General features: G+C 40.4%; 1 protein-coding gene across 1 annotated transcript in view; it reads right to left on the bottom strand.

Moving 5' to 3' along the window:
• Positions 1 to 19,058, bottom strand: part of NIN (ninein) — a 91,448-nt gene that overhangs the window by 7,638 nt on the left and 64,752 nt on the right. The window contains exons 18-28 of the mRNA XM_087820543.1: positions 16,871 to 19,015; positions 15,485 to 15,610; positions 15,307 to 15,376; positions 13,576 to 13,788; positions 12,245 to 12,358; positions 9,379 to 9,501; positions 8,568 to 8,681; positions 7,633 to 7,779; positions 6,181 to 6,360; positions 4,444 to 4,593; positions 2,009 to 2,110 (exon numbers count right to left, since the gene is read on the bottom strand). Of these exons, the coding sequence (XP_087676669.1) occupies positions 2,009 to 2,110; positions 4,444 to 4,593; positions 6,181 to 6,360; positions 7,633 to 7,779; positions 8,568 to 8,681; positions 9,379 to 9,501; positions 12,245 to 12,358; positions 13,576 to 13,788; positions 15,307 to 15,376; positions 15,485 to 15,610; positions 16,871 to 19,015 (3,484 nt within the window). The remainder of the gene's footprint in view (positions 1 to 2,008; positions 2,111 to 4,443; positions 4,594 to 6,180; positions 6,361 to 7,632; positions 7,780 to 8,567; positions 8,682 to 9,378; positions 9,502 to 12,244; positions 12,359 to 13,575; positions 13,789 to 15,306; positions 15,377 to 15,484; positions 15,611 to 16,870; positions 19,016 to 19,058) is intronic.

The following is a 19,058-nucleotide window of genomic DNA, read 5'->3' as shown; positions in this document are numbered from 1 at the left end:
TTTAATGAGATGTCTCCATGCTATGAAATTCATTGAAAGAGAATGTTCTACCTTCACACACTATCTCAGGCAGAGAACTGCACCCTTCTCTGCTAGTTCCAATCACAGAGTTCTAGGTACAGGTTAGCCACAGACAAAACAAAAACAAAAGAAAATTACAGGAGTTATAAAAGGAAGAAAAGTATGAGTTATAAAAAGAGAAAGAAGAGTACACAGTGGGTGTGTTATATACCTGAATATGTGTGTTCTAGTCAGTAAGAACTTATAAAGGACCAACAGTTACTTTTCTCTGTATATAAATTGTACAGATATTAAAAAGTTTTGGGAATAGGTGGCGATGGTTGTAGAACACTGTGAATGTAATCAATGCCACTGAATTGTACACTTAAAAATGGTTAAAATGGCAAATTATATATATATATATTTATCACAATTTAAAAAATTAACGTAATACACCAAAACCATTGAATTGTGCACTTTAAATAGGTGAATTGTAGTATGTGGACTATATTTCAATAAGATTACTAAAGAATACAATTTGTATAGGTCTATACAGAGTTAATAGCTCTCATTTTCCTAAAGAGTTTTGTTAGAATAATGTATAAGATGTTCTTTTCAGTGTTCCAGTTGAAAATTCATGCTTTTTCTTTATTCACTTCTAGTACCAAGTACTCTCCCTCATCCATTAGTAAATATTTATTAATCAGGGAGAAAAATAACGAGGGAAAATTGCTTAGCAAGGCAAATAATGTGAAATAGGGTTGGGAGATAAGGGAGCTTCCAGGCCTGCGAGAGCAGGTAGGAGAACTGGCTTGTTGGCAGCGCTGGGAGAGGCTCTGGTGCTGATTAAGTATATCCTATTACTCTTTAATTTGGTATTAGATATGTCAGCCTTAGATTCAGATATCTTATTCATTCCAGTATGTAATTATTTCATCAGAAAAGCATATCTACATCTAAACACAGCCCACAGCTCAAGGTTTTAAACACATTTATTATATGCTGTCAGAGAAAAAAAAATGGTTTGGATTTCACTATTTATAGTGGCTAAATCAGAACACATAAAGGTGACAGAAACCTCAGTGGTCATTTAAATGTCAATGTGATATGTTTGCCCATATTTCACATTTAAAACTCAAGCATCTATTTAAAGTTACCTTTGCTTGTGCCCAGCTTCATAAAAATATTTAAACATCTCTCTTCCTTCCTATAGTTCTGGCTTATAATACTTGTATACATAGTACTTTTTAAGAGCACAATAAAGACAGTTTCTACTCATTCCTCTTTACCTTATGTAAATTTTACAGTTGACTAAACACTGGATTAATATTTTCATCTACCCAAAGCAGAATATCCAATGAAATTATGATTTATTAAGGATTTGTAAATAAGTTGCTTTATAGCCTATAACTGTCCTCAGTATTCAAAAAGCAATCTAGTAGACTGGAACCCCCTGTCCAGGCTGACAAGTTTTACAAATCCATTTTATATTTAACAGCTGTACCTCTCTCAAGGCAGTGCTGTGTTGCTAATGTAATGAACGGTGGCAACACTTGAAAGTTAAACTTCTAAATGCTAATGTTCTCACATACCCTGCGTGAATTTCCTACCTGAAGAGGCTGTTAGAGAGCAATCTTACCTATAAAACACTATAACATGGAAGGTACCAGGAAACTGTTACAACCTTAGCAATGGCGAGAGAGCCATGGGTCTCTGGGCTAGTTTTGGACAGAGACTCTGCCTCCTGAATCTGCTGAGGAACAGGTCCTTACGTTTTAGGATAATCAACATTAGCCCCTCCTCTGTGAAGCGGTACGAATTCCTATGACTGAGCTGAAATGGCCATCAAACTTGTTAAGATAGACCAAAGAATTCAGCGTGGCAGCGTACTTAGATTTTCGCTTTTTTCATAAGATGAATTCAATGCTGTGCTCGTCTCTCCCAACAAATGGCTCATTCATGGATTAAAATATTCTTCATAGCTAAGACCATTTGCTTAAAACTTTACCTCCATTAGCTGTTCATCCAGTTTTACTTGTTTCTTTTTCAGGCCTTCTGTTTCCAAATGAGTTGTTTCTAATTCTCGTTCAAGGGAATTCATTTGACTGACCTGTTAAAAAACAAAAAATTCCCTTAAAAAACAAAACAAAAATAAACACATCTGAGTTGCTCTACTTCATTTTGACAAGTTTACGCTAGTGAGAAATCTCAGCTCTTGGAAGAAAGCTGAATTCATTCCTTGAAGGAAAGCAAACAATGTAATTCAATGCATGTATTACATTTAAGTAGTCTAGTTTTAATCACCACTCCTTATGTAGAGCAGGTTGCTTAAGGGAGCTGGCTTTCAAACTTCAATGCCACTCACTGTATGAAATACATTTTACCTTGCAACCCAGAAAATATACCTACACCCACGTGTATGTGTATACATGCATAATTAGTTATAAGTGCACATCACCGAAAGAAAACTTTCAGAAATAATACTTATCCTACCATGTACTCTGACATTTTGTAGTGTATTTTATTAATAAAAAATGCTGATGTTTCACTAAATCAATTTTATGATTCTCTACTATGGATCCGCAATGGAAAAAAACACTGTCTTAAGGCAAAGTTCAAAGATTTAAAACTGGGAGTACATAAAACCTGATTTCTCTAACTCCTTTCTCAATTTTAAAGATGAAATTTGAAGACTATATGAGTATCCATTTTTGGAATTCCCTTTATTATAAGAAGAATTTAATGAGCTAGAGAACACTGGGATTCAGAATACTGCTAAATAGAAAACATATGTCATAAACATATGACAAAAATGTTGATTTTTGCTTCTACCAAAACAGATGAAGATAGTAACAAGAGTTGTTAAAACGAGTGTAATCTTGCCCGGCTGGTGTGGCTCAGCGGTTGAGCATCGACCTAGGATCCAGGAGATGGAGGTTCGATTATCAGTCAGGGCACATGCCTGGGTTGTGGGCTCGTAGGAGGCAGCCAATCAATGACTCTCTCATCACTGATGTTTCAACTCTCTCTCCCTCTCCCTTCTTCTCTTTGAAATCAATAAAGATATATTTAAAAAAAAAAAGTGTAATCTCTCAAGGTACATTTAAATTCATTGTTAAGTTAAAACCTATCATTAGAGTTTTCCCTTAGTGAGCAGCTGAATGAAACCCACTGTCTTTCTTGAAAAGTTGATTTGAATGTGCCTAATTTAATGACATTTCAGCTTTAGAGCACATCCAGTGTTCTTACTGCCAACGGTCATCATAACTTTCACAAATTTAAAACAAATTTTTCTAAAATTAAATTCTTTAACAGGATTAACCTACCTTGTCCCCCCCCCCTTTTAATTGAATTTATTGGGGTGACACTGGTTAACAAAATTATACAGGCTTCAGGTGCACAGCCCATCATCTGCACACTGTATTGTGTGTTCACTACCCCAATTACCAATTTTTGTAATAAAGTAAATGATCATCATTCTCGCCAGATTTTTAAACCGTAAGTTTCAGAAGAGGAAGGTAACAGTGAAAACTGTGAGTTTTAGTTTAGAAAAAGAAAGAAAAACAAGCAGCAACAAGAACTCCTAGAGTAACACTGGTCTAGAACTCTTAACCTCATGGAACGAAGAACTGCACTGTGTTCCAGAGGTTTAACCGTGTGGCAGTGAGCCTCCAACACGGTCCCCAGTGATCGCCACCTCCTGGTCTTCACACCCTTGCGCGGAGCCCTCCCATACGCTACCAGGGTTAGTCTGTGTGACCCTGAATACAGCAGAACTAATGGCGTGTCATTTCTGGGATTAGCTTATAAAAGGTACTGCAGCGTCCGGGCTGGCGTTCTGGGATCTCTCATCACTCGCTGCCAAGTCCTGAGAAAAGGCCCCTGCGGTAGGAGCCGAGGCCTCGGGCAGTCAGTGAGCCGGGAAAGAAGCCTCCTCCTAACTGATGTGAATGAGCCTGGAAGCGGATCCTCCCTCCCAGCGACGCCCTCGGGTGAGGACAGCCCCGGCTGATACGCGGACGCGACCCCACGAGAGACTCAGCCAGAAGCACTCAGCTAAGCTGCTTCTGAAATCTTGACCCACAGAAACTGTAAAACAAGTGTACTGTTTTAATTTGTTACCCAGCAATAGATCACAGAGGCCTTAAGATGTTCCTAATATTCGGGCTATGCAGACTTTACTGACTTATAAAGGCTTTGTAATACTAGTAATGATTAGCTGTCTTCTTTATGAAAGCGTCAAGTTAACAGCTCCTTTTCAACCATCACTCAATCAAAAAAGTATACTGTTTCGACAAGATTACAAGAGCACAGACAAAAGGAAGAACAAAAATATGCCACCTTAGTCATTTCCTTGGAAGCACACAGGAGAAGAAACACACTTAGGAACGGACGCATCCTAGTCAGAACATAGACACGTGGTATAAGCTCTTAAAAACTCACCTTCCTATTTGCAGGAGATCTTTCCTTTTGCAACTGTTCACACTCTCTTTTTAAGCTCAGCTTCTCCTGCTCTGTGGGCTTCACAGTACCTGATGTGTTTACATGTTTTTGGTGTTTGAGGGGGAGAAGGCTGGATTCCAGATGACGGACCTAAGAACAAATGTAAGAGGAAGAAATGCTAATACAATCGCCCAGCCAGGAAAAACAGACGACAAACATAGGAAAGTTTTTATTTAGCACTTGGGTATTACTGTATTAAACACACTTTTTCAGTCAAGGCGGCTAATTTTTGAAGCCTACTTTTTTGTATTTCAAAAGATCCTTTCTACGTAAATCTCTTTTTAGTCTGACTGGCTCTAAAAACCCAACACTATAAGGAACAGGTAGGGAAAGAGGGGACTTCTGGCTCTACCAAACCATGGAGAGTCAAGAAAACAGACACGGTCCGAGGCGCTTTTGCTCTGACACGGGTGTGACTTTTTGGGAGTAAATTAGATGGTCGCCCACTTTGTACTGGACTGTTCACACCTGAAACAATATATTTATATCAACTAAGTTCCATGTGGACAGTGACCCTGTCTATCTTGTTCAACACCGCAGCTTCAGTGATAGCAGTTTCTGGCACACAGTAGATGTTGTAAAATAAAAATCTGTGGCTCTTCAGAGAGTTCTTCCTTGAAAGAGGTGTTAAGTAAAGGTTAAACATGATTGGTTCACTACTTACTAGAGGTAAAGAATGATGGAAGGAGACTTGCCTTGGGGTGGTGAACACACAATACAATAGACAGATGATATATTATAGAATTATACTCCTGAAAACTACATAATTTTATTAACCAATGTCATCCCAATAAATTCAATTAAAAATGCATGTGAGGTTCAGTTATGCTGTTGTGTATACAGGTGTTTATTCCTTTTCATTGCTGAATAGTATTTCATTGTGTGGATGTGCTACAGCTTGTTTATCCATGTACCAGGTGAAGGATATTTGGATTCTTTCCAATTTGGCATGACAATTAATAAAGCTGATTTAAACATTAAAAAAGAAAAAAAGGCCATTCTAACCTTTGAAAACCATTCTAAACTTGAAAGTTTAATTCTATTTTTTAAAGACCATTCTAACCTCTAAACCTTGAAATAACCTTTAAAAAGGGGCACCTTTGCCTTGGCCGGGTGGCTCAGTTGGTTGGAGCATTGCCCAGTACACCAAAAGGTTTTGGGTTCGATTCCTGGTCAGTGCACACACCTAGGTTGCAGGTTTGATCCCCAGTTGGGGAGCATATGGGAGGCAACTGATCCCTGTCTCTCCCCACCCAAACATATCCTCTGGTGAGGATTTAAATAAATAAATAAAATTTTTTTAAAGGGGCACCTTTTCTCTTACAAGCAGTTAGACCAACAAGATCTGAGTCTCGCTGTGCCATTTTTGTGCTACTAGTCTTGGTGGCTAGCCTATTTGAAGAGGAAAATATGGTTAACAACTTCTATGAGTCTCTATTTTAGATCCGAGGATTTAAATCACAGATTCTTATACTGAACTGCTTTTACAAAATGAAAAATATACCAGGACAAAATTAAATGAAAGTAAATGATAGATTATACATCCTGAAAATAAGTCTGCTTTAACAGAATACTCAATTCCATACCTGAGAACTATTTCAATGATATCAAACACTCATTTTCACATCACAGTAAGCATTTCCAAACATCGCCACCGTGGGCAGCTTTTCGAGGTACCTTCTCCCGGGAGTGTGCGAGCTCCGCCTTGGTGCTCTGCACCACAGTCTGGAGTCTCTCGTTCTCTTGCCAAAGCAGTTGCTGTTCCTCATTCCTCAGATGATCCAACTTGTCCCAAGACAGCCGCGGCTGCTGGTTCTGGAATCCTGACGGCGGGGTGGCTACTTCTGGGGCCCAGTTCTTAAGAGACAATGGCACAGTTAAGCCTTAAAAACAAGCTGATTTCTGTTTTGAGTGTTGTGTTTACCTAATGACAGCAATTCTTAGTTAAGAACCTTTCAACCTTTACCTTTGCGTTCTAATGGGAGTGAGTAAATGTATATACAGATATAAAAAACAATGTTATTGGGGCTTGATTTAAAAAAAAAAAAAAAAAAAAAGGAGTATAAACACTCTGTTTAAAATGGTCTTTGGCAAAATAACCCCATCAAGTCTACTAGCAAAGGTGACCGTACAGCAAGTTCCAGTTCCATACAGGACACAAGTACATAGAAACTGGTGGCCTTAAAAACTTCCCCATTCTTATGAAGTTATGCTTTGAACCCAGGTAACTGCTCTTCTGGTTAACAGAGGGCACAGAGGCACCATGGAAATGCAGTGCTAACTTGAAAGCTTTCACAAGCTCAACTCTACTTTCATTTTCACATATGCAATCATATCCTTCTTTAGCTTCCAAAGCACATAATGTTCATGTAATTGAGGCCTGAACAGAGAAATACACATTAAGCTACCGAAGTGATTTTTTGGATCCTGAAAAATGCTTTAAAAAACAAAAAAGGTAACACAACTAGATAAGCCTTTTAAGTCAAAACATGAAAAAGAAAAAAAAGTACCATCTCATTCTGAGAAAAATGTCAGTTCAGAAGTAATTTTTTTAAATGGAAACAACTATTTTTTTTAAAAAAAAATCACAATAGAAAATTATCATCATGAGAAAAAGTAACTGAATTAATGCCCACTTTTATGCTAGGACAAAATCTCAACATCTGCCTGAGGCTGATGCCCCTAACACTGTTTGTTCTTAAGTTATTTGTGCACAGATGAAGCAGTATTGTGATATTAAAATGAGAGACACTCTCTAGAACATCAAAATATTTTAGTTTTACAACAAAACAATGTAGTCATGGTCTTTTGACTTGCATACTACAAAAAGTTAACTTGTCACTATGGTTCTATTTATATAAAGTTCAGAAACAAGAGTCCGTAATCTATGGTGCAGACGGAACAGTGGTTCCCTTGGGGTTATCAGCTGGAGAGGACAGAAGAGAGCCTGCTGGGTGCTGGAAATGTTCTGTATTTTCAACTAGGTGGTGGTTACACATACACACACACACACACACGCAGGTATGCAAAATATCACATTTTATGTATACATGTCTATAATCAAGTTATATACTTAAAATGTGTACACTTTACTGTATAAAGTTACACCTCAATTAAAAAGGAAATTACCTTGTCACCAGCATTCTGAAGCTGCTTCTGTAAAGACATCACTTCTTGTTTCAAACCCTCCTTTTCCTGCTGAGTCGCTCGTAGGTCGGATTTAATCCGGGACATTTGCAGGTTTACATTCTGCAGTGTGTCCTCTAAACTCTGAACCTGCATCAGGAGAACAGTCTTACACTCTGACCCAAATCCTTGTGCCTCACCTATAGCATGTCCAGGTATGAATGAGCTAGGACAAGATAATGCCAAGGTCCCTTATGTTTCTACTTGTTATATCCAGCTCTTCACAGTAGCTCTGTGGAAGCCCATTCTATTATGTATATTTAAAGGATGTTAAATTATATTTACGACAGTGATGAACTATGCCTGGAGCAGGGTATTGCTGACACAGTCATCTGGCCTATTACCAAGTGATATCTTACAGAACCAATAAGTACCAACTGCCATCACAAAAGATGGTTTCGCCTAATTTTATAGAAATTATGTTTTAGCCTGTGGTGTTGGTTTATAAAGGATCTCTTAGTTGAAAACAAAAATTTATCCTGGTAGAACCCTAGTCTATGCTAACATCTCAATTATTTCAATTAAAAAATACTAAACTGGTAAAAGGAATGTTGATGCAGATCTTTATAATAGGGCATGAACCTGCCTTAGAAATGTCATTTCTAAATTACGAACAAGCAGTCATTTTTACACACTATCCTCAGCTTTCATAAAGAAGTAATCTCATAATGATGAGATAACCTCATAGAAATGAACTTGGAGAGGAAATACTCAAATTATTTCACTACACTATAAGCATTATATCAAATATTAGTCAAACTAAATCATTCTGAGCCCCCTTGGCCACTTCTGTCCGGAACATTCTTTCCACTGGGGGTTCTGCTGGAAGACACAGGGAAATATTAACTGTGCCGATGAAACAAGAATCGTCCAAGTACCTTTTCCTGTGAAGCCGCCAGCTGTAACTTCAAGCTTTCACTCTGGTGTTCCCAAGACTTCTGTTCTTGCTTCATAGTAGCTATTCTGTGCTCTAGAAGACTTGACTTCGCCAACTGTTTCAGGGAAAGAAAAGAGGGTGCAGGGCATTTTTCAAATAGATCTAGTCTCAATTTACAGGCCTCCACTTATGTTAAAAAGATCAAGTACCATGTATTTATGGGGGGAGCAGAGCAAGGCAGAAGTTCTCCTGACTCCCTCTTCTCCCTTTGATTTTGAGGAGTCTCTTCTCTCTGGGGATTTCCATTTTTCTTTCTCATTGCCTCATATTTTGTGGGTTAGAGATGGTGGACTGGGAGGCAATGAGAAATCTCAAGAGTATACCATAATAGGAAAATACAGATCACCTAGTAAGGCAGGTGGGACAAAAGCAGTGTTTTGGATTTGCTAGGGAAAAAACAATAGAAAAAAAAAAGTCTATGTAATAGACCTCAGATTATTAAAAACAACAAATATTATTTACTTTATATATAAGTAGGGAGTGATATACTTAAATAATATTATATATGAAGTAGCATGGCTACATATTAAAATGAGACAAACTTTCTATTACCATATTTAACAATGTGATTAGACAGCTACTTTAGACTCCTGGTGAAATCATGGCTTTGGGAGCTCTAAGGTCGCAAAATGCCAGCTGAAATGCTGTTCCAGGAGCCTCTGGAATAATCAGGCCCATGTGCCAACTGCAGAGAGAAATGCTCATTACGGCACACAGTGTACAGCAGTGGTAAAAAGTCATACTTTCACTACCTTATCAACGCAGCTATTTAATTCTTCACTTAGAGCTTCCTTTTCTTTCAGCAGTTTTTCACTGTAGCTTAGAACACTAGAAATTTTTTGCTGGAAGTCTGAGAGATCGGGACATCTGTGCAGCTGTAAGAGATAAACAAACGAGCCCTCCCATCACATCTCATGCCTATATTTATAAAAAGGTATTTATAAACAGGGCATTTTCATGACTGCTGTTATTTCCCTATCTGTAGATATTTCAGAAGACATATAAACTCTCGGGGACTATAATTAACTTTAACAAAATGTTCCCGCTAGTTTCTCTCCATTCTCCAATCGACCGTTGAAATGTCTGCTCAGATAGACTCAACCAGACAGACATTGATAAATAATGGTCCTAGCTTTCTGTTTTACTTTCAGGGTAAAATAAATAACAAACTGACATCCCGTCATCAATTTAACTTGTGTACATGTAGCCCAATACATTTTCCTTGTGCTTTAACTAAAAAAAAAAAAAAAAATCTTTAAAAAAAAATCTGTCAAGACTATACAACTGGTATGAACCAAGTACAATGTATTAACACAAGGGCAAGTTTAAAGAAAAAACATTATTTCTGAGCTTGTTCCATGTACCCTTTCCTTCGGAAGATATCCAAATTGACTTGCTTAGTAAAATGTTGCTGGTGTGGACACTGGCTTCCTCCTCTCCACTTCATGGAATCAGGACAAACCAGACTTTTTTTGTTTCTTTTCAGCATCAACCTTAGCACTACTGACATTTCGGGCCAGATAATTCTTTGTTGTGGGGTCTGTCCTGTGCACTGTAGGGTGGTGAACCGCATGTCTGGCTTTACCAATTAGATTCCAGTAGTGTCCCTCCCCCTTCCCCACACACAAGTTACACAAACCAAAAAACGTCCCCAGACATTGCTAAATGCCCAGGGTGGGGAGCACCCCCCCCCCCACTTTAAAGAGACTGGTTGTTTCTTACACTTCTTAACTCTTTCCACAGTTCATACGTTTTTCATTTCCCTCCACTTCACTTGACTTTCCAATGTTCAGTTCTTTATTATCATCATGATTTTATGGCCATCTTTCTACTTCCTACCTTAAGTTCTTTTACATTTAGCTTAATAATACTATGACAAAATAGCCTTTAAGGGTAGGATCTTGCCTTCAACTGGCAACAAATCAGGCATACCTTACAAATCTAAGCAAGTCGGAAGGCTGGAGGAACATGTATTTTAAAGTACCTGGGCACTGGTTTAATGAAGGACCTCTCTCCTTTACCCACCACCTTGCCTCCCCAACCCCAGACCCTCACAGAGCCTGTTGTCATTTTAGGTGTCGACAAATGGGCATGTGGCTTCTGGTGCCGTTCATGTTTCTTCTCAGTGCAACAGATAATAAAAGTGTTTTGTGAATGAGGAGTCTTCACCTGTGCTTTCTAGGTCCCAGCTGTGTGGCAGCCAACAATGGGCTGACACCTTCCACTCTTGTCACCCGAAAGAGTGCCACAGAACTTCCTGCCAAAGGCAGACAGGGCTCACAGTTTTTCCATCTCACCGTTTATATCAATGCCTCTGTAAAAAATCTGCAATAAAAACGTGCTGAATGATGTCCTCATCGTGCTACTATGCTCCCACGTCTGCTCCTTTCCTTCTGCTCTCTAGCTTAACAAAGTCCCAAAGCACACGTCGCCCATGCTCTGGACCTGGAAGCCATCACTGCCACCTCGGAGGTCCAACGGCAGGCAGACTTTCAAAAGGTGAAGGAGAGAAAGAAGTATGCCCAAGCTACCTGGGACGAAGGCGGCGACGGCAGCGCTGGCGTGCTCAGCCACCAGAGAGGGGCGTGTGAGTTTTAACCTCTGCAGTGTTTATACGGACAGGCAGCTTCTGTTAGGGCAGAAGAGATACGCCACGCACAGGGGCATCTGACTTGGAGGGGTTCTCCCGAGGCGCCCACTAGGCACCGGGACTGCACTAGGCATTGCGAGAGGCACAGATTCCCCGACAGCCTCATGATGCTGTTAGGAAATCAGGACTGAAGGAGTCAATCAGAGTCAACAAACACAGCATTTGGCGGTAGAGACTCAATATTTCAGCAGTCAGGGAGGGACGCCTTTATGCGCATAGACTGGACAGACACAGAGAGAATTTTATAATCTAAGGAGGTCATAATATTAAAGTTATCCTTTAGTGAAGCAAATGAAGTAAAATGGACCAACCAAGTTCTCCTATTATAAATCAGGACTGCTCAAACAGAAAGATTCCTGTACTCACTGAAAAACTCAGAATAAAGAATAAAATAGGACAATGTCCAGGATAGAACTTTAAGGTGAACCCTCTTTTATACTTAAAATTAAGTCTTTGAAACTTTGAAATAGGCTCTGAAAGCGAAATTTGTGAGAGCATCCCTGATAATACTCTAGAATTTACCCTTGCGCCTAGGATAGATGCCTCATACCGGCAGTAAGGAAAACAAACAAGAAGGACCAGCTGTGTCTCACGAATCTGGGTGAACAGTTATTAAAGTTATAAGGAAAAGGTTACCTTCTTTTTAGACAAACATATTAGTTTTTCACCTGGTTTGGAGAAAGTACAATACCAAATTTCTTAAACTGAAGTGGTTGTGATCATTTATAGCAAAAGGACTTCAGTCTATAACATATATAAGTTACAACCTAGAACAACATTTAGAGAATTAGCAATAAAAGCCCTTCTACGTAGACTTACATTGCAAGTCCTCAACTTCACTAAGCGATAATCTAGTTGACAGGATTCAGTAGAAGGGACACTTGGTGGCCAGAAAAGCCAGACCATCAGTACCTAATGTTCTACGAGCCCCTTTCCCCGCACCTCTCCTAAGCAGCATACACTCTTACTTGTTTCATTTTCTCCAGTTCGTCTTTGAGAAGGAAGTTTTCCTGTTCCACAATATGAGTCTGTATTTTAACTTCAGAAAGTTCTGCTTCCAGAGAAGACACTAAAGTGGAAGACTAGGAAAAAAACCAAAAAGTCAAACAATATACATGTGCATTTGGCCTAGGGACACATACTAGGGTCACAGAAGGCAGCATTAAGGACACACCAGCACAAATTCAATGACACAGTGGTTTTTGTTTGTTTTTAAATATGGGAAAGTTTATTTAGAAAGCCACAGAGGTAGCAGAAGGGCCCTTGGTGCTTGCGGGCCGGGAGAGGGAGGAGAGGCAGGGGCGTGCCTCGGAAGAGAGCGAGCGCCGGTGACGCAGCTTTATGACCATTCAGCCTGTCCGCAACCGAGCTAACTAAAACTCTTTTAAAAGACCCTCCTCTTCAATGACATGAACATGACTTCTAAGGTAGTTTTTGCAGGTTTCTCCACTGTACAGTTACTCTTTCTCTTGGGGGGACATACTTTTAGGCTATGCAAATCGTGCTTCTTCTTAAACTTTTTGCTTATTAAGTTTAGTGTCTATCACTGGATTTTGTCTACAATAATTACTACCCTGGTGTTTGCCTTATAATGATTTTCTATTTCTTTCTTTCTGCATTTATTAATTGGAATTCTGCTGTAAGGAAGACAGTGTTTCTCCCCCTTCATTTACTTACTCAGTTTTTTATATTGGTGTGGACCTATAGATATTTATTTTATCCTATGTTTATACTTATTTGATGTTATACGATGGTTATTTATTTTGTTGATGAAATCATTCCACCTTTGGCCAAGAACACGGGGCCCAACCTCCTTCAGGTTGGGCCGTGTGTGTCCTTCTAACATGCCCCATCTTTTATTGGGCTTTGTTTTCCTTTCTGGCACCATGAAATATTCCAGGCTTATCTTGAATTTTCCTTGTCTCAGCCTTGGAATCAATCATTTTTCCAAGGAGCCCTGGTTCCTCTCATAGGAGAAAGGTGTTTAGAAACCAAGATCTGAGCACTCCATCCATGAACACACATCCATATCTCTGTCTATTCATAAGCTAGTACCACACTGTTGTTGTTTTTTCCCCCCTATGCAGAATAATGTATTTATTATTATTTTTATATATGCTTTTATTCATTTTAGAGAGAGAGGAAGGGAGAGGGAGAGCTAGAAACATCAATGCTAAGAGAGAATCATTAGTCAGCTCACCCTGTTTTATTAAGACTTTATGTACAAGAAATTTAATACAAGCATTTCTTTTATGTTGGGATTTCCTCCAAAAGGCTGCCCGGTGGCTGCAGACCATACCTGCGCTTTACAGTGTTCCAGCTCCTCTTTCAGATTCGACTTTTCTCCTTCCCGTTCCTCGGCCGTGCTGGGTCCTGGCTCCTCCTTCTGGCATAGCACTTCTGCCAGCCGTTGATTAAGCTCTTGCAGTTCTTTCTGATTTTCAGAGTTCTTTTGGCTAAGTTCCGTATTTTCCAAATCCAACTGTTGGTTTTTGGTTTTTAATTCTGAAATCTAATTAAAATTGAAATAGGTTTTAAAAACTAGTTACCCTACTTCTGCTAAAAAAACAGATTTAGAGACTAATTGGTTTTTTCCTGACTACGTAAAGTTACACATACACACTTAATAACAGAAATAATATAGAGTAATTGTTACAAATCTGGTCAGTTCAGACGTGTATGAAGAAGTGACAGGCACTCAGTCCAACCCAGTCCACATGGGTAGCCACTGTTCACAGCTGGATACGTATATAACCCTCCAGGTTGTTTTCTATGCATATACAAAACCCATATACACACAGAGATTTTTTTTCTTCTTTGTAACAAAAATTGGAATCCTTTCAGATGTTTGGACAGCCTGTTTTTCCCCACTTAACATATCTTACAGGCTCCTATCTTCCAAGTCAATGCATTTAGAAACCACCATATGCTATATTTTTTAGTGGCTGTCACATTTTCCAAGGATCAAGACATTACATAATGCATTAAGTTTTAATTATGAAGGAACAAAACAATCCTTTGGAAAATTCATTTACACATGGTAGCATTTTGTATTTAGGGTCATTTCTTTTTTAGAAGTTGGGCTGCTGGCTTAGAAGGCAAGCATATGCATTACTATTTTTACGGATATCCCCCAAATGCCTTCCTCACAGGCCCACCAACTTACAGTCCTATCAACAAGGTATGAGCACCTTCATCTCCCCACCACCTCTTTTATACTGGTGATACCACTCTTCAATTTTTGCAAATCTGACAAGTGAAAAAGTTATTTAATCTGCACTTCCCTCATCACTAGTGAGGCTAACCGTCTTTTTACTTAATATATTCTTTTGTTTCTGTGACTTGACCACTCACATCAACTATTCATTTTTCAACTGGATTCTGCCATTTGTTTGTATGTGTACAAAATACACTGTGGATGTCAATGCCTTGTCCACTCTTTTCCCAGGATGTTCCTGCCTTTTTACTGTTTCAGACAGATTTTTAAATGGCCTTCCTCTACCCAATGGCATATTGTGAGATTGTACAAATTGGCATTGAATGGCACAAGTTATCTGAATAAATCATAATTCTGTGAAAAAGATATACTGATAAACTGGCATTCTATATCTGTGAAATTTTCTGCTTTTAATCACAGTGAGAAAAGAGGAAGGCGCTAACAGCTGAAACTGTATGAAGAATGGAGCTAGTATTACTTAGGTTTGTTTAAAGGTATCACCTCCCCATTCCCACTTATTATAAAGTTTTTATCAAGCACTCACACAGAGTCAAGAAATAATAATACATTATTATACCCACAAAAAATAGAAACTTAGTTTCTAGTTACAAAAAATTCACCTATTGACAAAAAATAGAAACCTTAGTTTAGAGTCAGCATGAGGTGAGTTTCCATTTTGAATCTCTAAATTTACAACCTTACCACCACTAACTAATGTTATTCCAAAAGCATGTCCTATAAACCTGTAAATTTCAAATAAAAAAGAAAATGTCAGACTCCAGAAACACTGGGAAATATTAAGGATCTCCTTACCTGTTTCTTTAAATTTTCAACTATCTTCTGAACTTCGGCTTTTTCCTGTTTTACAGTTTCTATATTTTGCCTAAAGGGACAATGAAAACATAACTTAAGCGTTAAGCTTTAAAAGTTGAGGTAAAATAGTTTTAGTCCTTGCAAAAATGCCTTAAGAAAATTTAAGTATATGTCTTACCGCATTTCTTCCTGAGATCCATTTAATGCCTCCAATTGCAGGTCAGAAATGCTGTCTTCTTCGTTTAGACTAGTAATTTCATTTCTCAAAATAGAATTTTCCTCTTGAAGCTTCTCAGATTCATATCTGAAGTACAGAGATTTTTTCCAAAAAGTAGTTACCACAAGGCAGTCATCTGGCATCTTTGGAAACTACTTTCTAGTAATTTCCAATGAAATAAGTACTTCATGCCAGTTAAAACGAGAAGTCTGAATTAGTAGCCTCTGCTCTTAGAAATCGAACTGTATCATATTGACTCATTTCTTACAGGAAGTAAGAATTCCACTGGAGGACCTCAGGGAAGTGCCGCTAAGCCACTGAAGACAGAATGGAGGCCAACGTCCACTCGGGTTGCTGCCTGCCTGTGCGCGCCTGCTGCTCTGCGCACATAACTTCATTTATCTCAGTCTCAAGTCCTACCTGCTTCCAACAGACATAACCCATATGACTAAGCTGTATTAGCTTTAGTTTAGGCCCCAAGGTCCCTAGAGAAAGAAAATGCACTACATGAATAAAAGGGCTGCACTGAAACATGAAATGTTTACTTTGTGATTGTTTCCTACTTCATTATATTCTGATTTTCAGAACTGAAAATCATCTGAAGCAGAGGAAACACCATGCACAATTAAATTATTTTGTTTCATATCATTAAGATATTTCAGGCATGATGCAATATTTTATGAGTTTTTTTAAAAACCAAATTTGCTAGAAGACCTACTGCAATCATAACTTTTAAAGTCAAGTGAGTGGCGGTTCAAGTCGTTTCATTCTTGTCTTTATTTTCAATCACATTTCTTAGAATCTGAAAGCTCCTCAATAAAATTACACATTCTAAGATAGATGTCTATTGTTTACAGAAAATCGGCACGTTCCTTCAAGTAGTATAAGGAAAAAACTGTAAGGTACAAAACACATCTATCCTATATTAGTATAAAAAGAGAGTTATCTACCAAGCAAGTTAATAATACACAAAAGGCATTCATTCTCATATAAGTTTCATCACAATGAGGAAAATAACATTTAACAGCGACAAAAAAATCTACCCGTCCAAATGAAGTGCTAGAAAAGAGTTAAAGACTCGACATACACTGACGCACGCGGTGGGACAGCAAACACTCTCCCTCATGAGCTTTCACACCGAAATGAACGACACTGATTTCCTACGGAGGAAGGGGCTGCCTCCCAGGCAAGGTTACTCTACTTGTTAATGTGTCAGAAGCAGAGGGGCGGCTACGGCCCTGCTCTCTTCTGGAGGCTACAGGTTAGTTTCTCTAGGTGCAGCAAGCAGCAGTTAGATCGGGCGAGGCGCTCTGTGGGGCTCCGTGCGTTTAGAAGGACATACATTACCTCAGAAGCTCAACTTTCTGCTGCATCTCACTGCACGTGATCTGCAGGTCGTGCATCGTTGCCTTCAGCTCTTCCTCCTTTCCTCCTTGGGAAGGCACATCTTTCTGCTTAACTAAATTAGTGACTCTCTCCCTCAGCTTTCTGGTGAGCTCCTGCAGCTTTGTTTTCTCCAGTTCTAACTCTGCTATCACGGCCTGACGCTGAAGATGTTTGTCGTGAAGGCCTAGGAGAGCGGCGTTTTCCTCCACGATGACTCGGTCCTGCTCTCCGGGCTTTTCGCCGTGAGTCCGGATCGTTGTGTGCAGCCAGGCAATTTCACGGGCCTTTACTTTGCCCGGGGTCTGCGGGCTCTCCTGCTCAAGGTACTGGTTTTCCTGGTAACGCTCTTCTATAACCTGGTGCCCACCCAGGACCTCGGGCGCGCGCTCTCCCAGGGCCCGATGCGGGCCGAGCGCCCTTTGGTCAGGCTGCGCGCCCAGGCTCTCCAAGTGCGCCTCCCACAGGGAGAAGCAGGCACACTGCAGCGCCGACCTTTCCCGCAGCCTCTCGACCTTGCCTTGAAGTCTCAAAACCACAACACGCAGCTCCTCGTTTTCTCTTTTGACCGCGTCGTAACTCTTCTCCAGGCTAAGGTATGTTTCGGTCGCTTCTTCCACTTTCTTCAGCTCGTCCTGCAACCTGAAAACTTCTGAAGCGAGTTCCTTGTTGTTTTCCAGGGCTTCATCGTAGTGTGTCTCCAGCACTCTCAGCTCTTCCTGCAGACAGTCATTTTCTCTGCTGGCATCTTCGTACAGCAATTTATACTTGGGAGAAGCCTCGGGGATTCTTTCAAGCACATTTAGTTTCTTTTTCAGCACAGAAACATCGAAAAGGAGATCCTGTTTCTTTTCAGAAGCTCGATCGCAGTCTGCACGTAAGGTCATTAACTGTTCCTGAAGCTGACAAATCTGATTCTTCAGGTCCCGGGTCTCGGTCCTGGTCTCCTCACTGTTTTCAAGCTCAGAAAAACTCTCCATTGACGCTTCAGACTCCTCTCTCTTGACCTCCTGTCTCTGAACAGAGCTCGTCCCTGTGCTTCCCAGGTCCCGGACCTCATCGTCTTGCGGGTCGCTGAGGATGCGCCGCCTGGTTATACCTTCTACTTGCTTCATTCGGTTTTGCAGTAAAAACGGCTCTGTTCGTTCCACAGAATTTCCAAAAAATCCAGTAGCTGGCTCCTCTAAACAAGATGACATTACTGACCCTGGCTCTAATTTTTGCAGCCTCTGCTGCAATCTAGAAATTTCAGTGGCCATTTTCACATTTTCCTTCACTGCCTGTTCGTGGGCTCGCTGCAGGCTCAAGAGGACGTCTCCATTCTCTTCCAGCAGCTGCTGTCCTTGCTGGAGCAGGGACATGGCTCCACTTCCTTCTGCCTCCTCGCCTCCTGCTTCCTGGCAGCCGTTCTGCAGCCTGGAGGGAGGAGGCGCCACCTGCTGCATTTCCTTGATTTGATTCTGAAGCCGGGAGATCTCTGTGCTCATCTCGGCCCTGTCTCGATCTGCTTTCTCGCAGGTCACTTGGTGGACGCTCTCCATGGCCAGAAGCTTGGCCATCAGTTCCTGCCTCTCCTGGTCACGCTCCCTTTCCAGCCTTTCGAGCCGCTGGTTGGCCAGCTGCTCCGAGACGCCTGCCTGGCACAGGACCTGCTCACGGTCCTTCAGCTCCCTTTCGTGGCTGCTTTTCAGCTCAAGTATCTGGTTGGACAGTAGGCTTTGCTGACTTTCCGACACATTTCTTAGATCTTTCAGGTCGTTGAGTAGCTGCTCTCTCTCAACAACCATGCTATTCAAGTGTTCTTTGTATGTTTTCTCCAGCATCTCTCTCTCCTGGGTCAAGACCAGGGAAGTTGCTTTCTCCCTCTGGAGAGTCTCTTTAAGCTGCTCCTGGGCTTCGGCACACTCCTGGGTGAGCTCGTCCTTCTCAAACTGCCACTGAGACCTCTCCTCGCATTGCTGTTCCAGGAGCTCCCTCAGCTCTTGGCGGTAGTGCCTTTCCAGGCTCTGCAGAGCATTTTCGCATCTCTCAGTGACTTTCTGACAATCAGCCTGAAACTGGGCTTCTATCTGACAGGTTCTTCTATTACACTCAGTTTCCATTTTTTCCCTAAATGTGGTCAACATACAGCATTACTGAAACGGACATCAAC

The sequence above is a fragment of the Miniopterus natalensis genome, chromosome 1 (genome assembly GCF_054644295.1).
Source record: "Miniopterus natalensis isolate mMinNat1 chromosome 1, mMinNat1.hap1, whole genome shotgun sequence".
Classification (NCBI taxonomy): Eukaryota; Metazoa; Chordata; class Mammalia; order Chiroptera; family Miniopteridae; genus Miniopterus; species Miniopterus natalensis.
The sequence above is the reverse complement of the archived record's forward strand: the minus strand, read 5'-3'. Positions and strand labels throughout refer to the sequence as shown.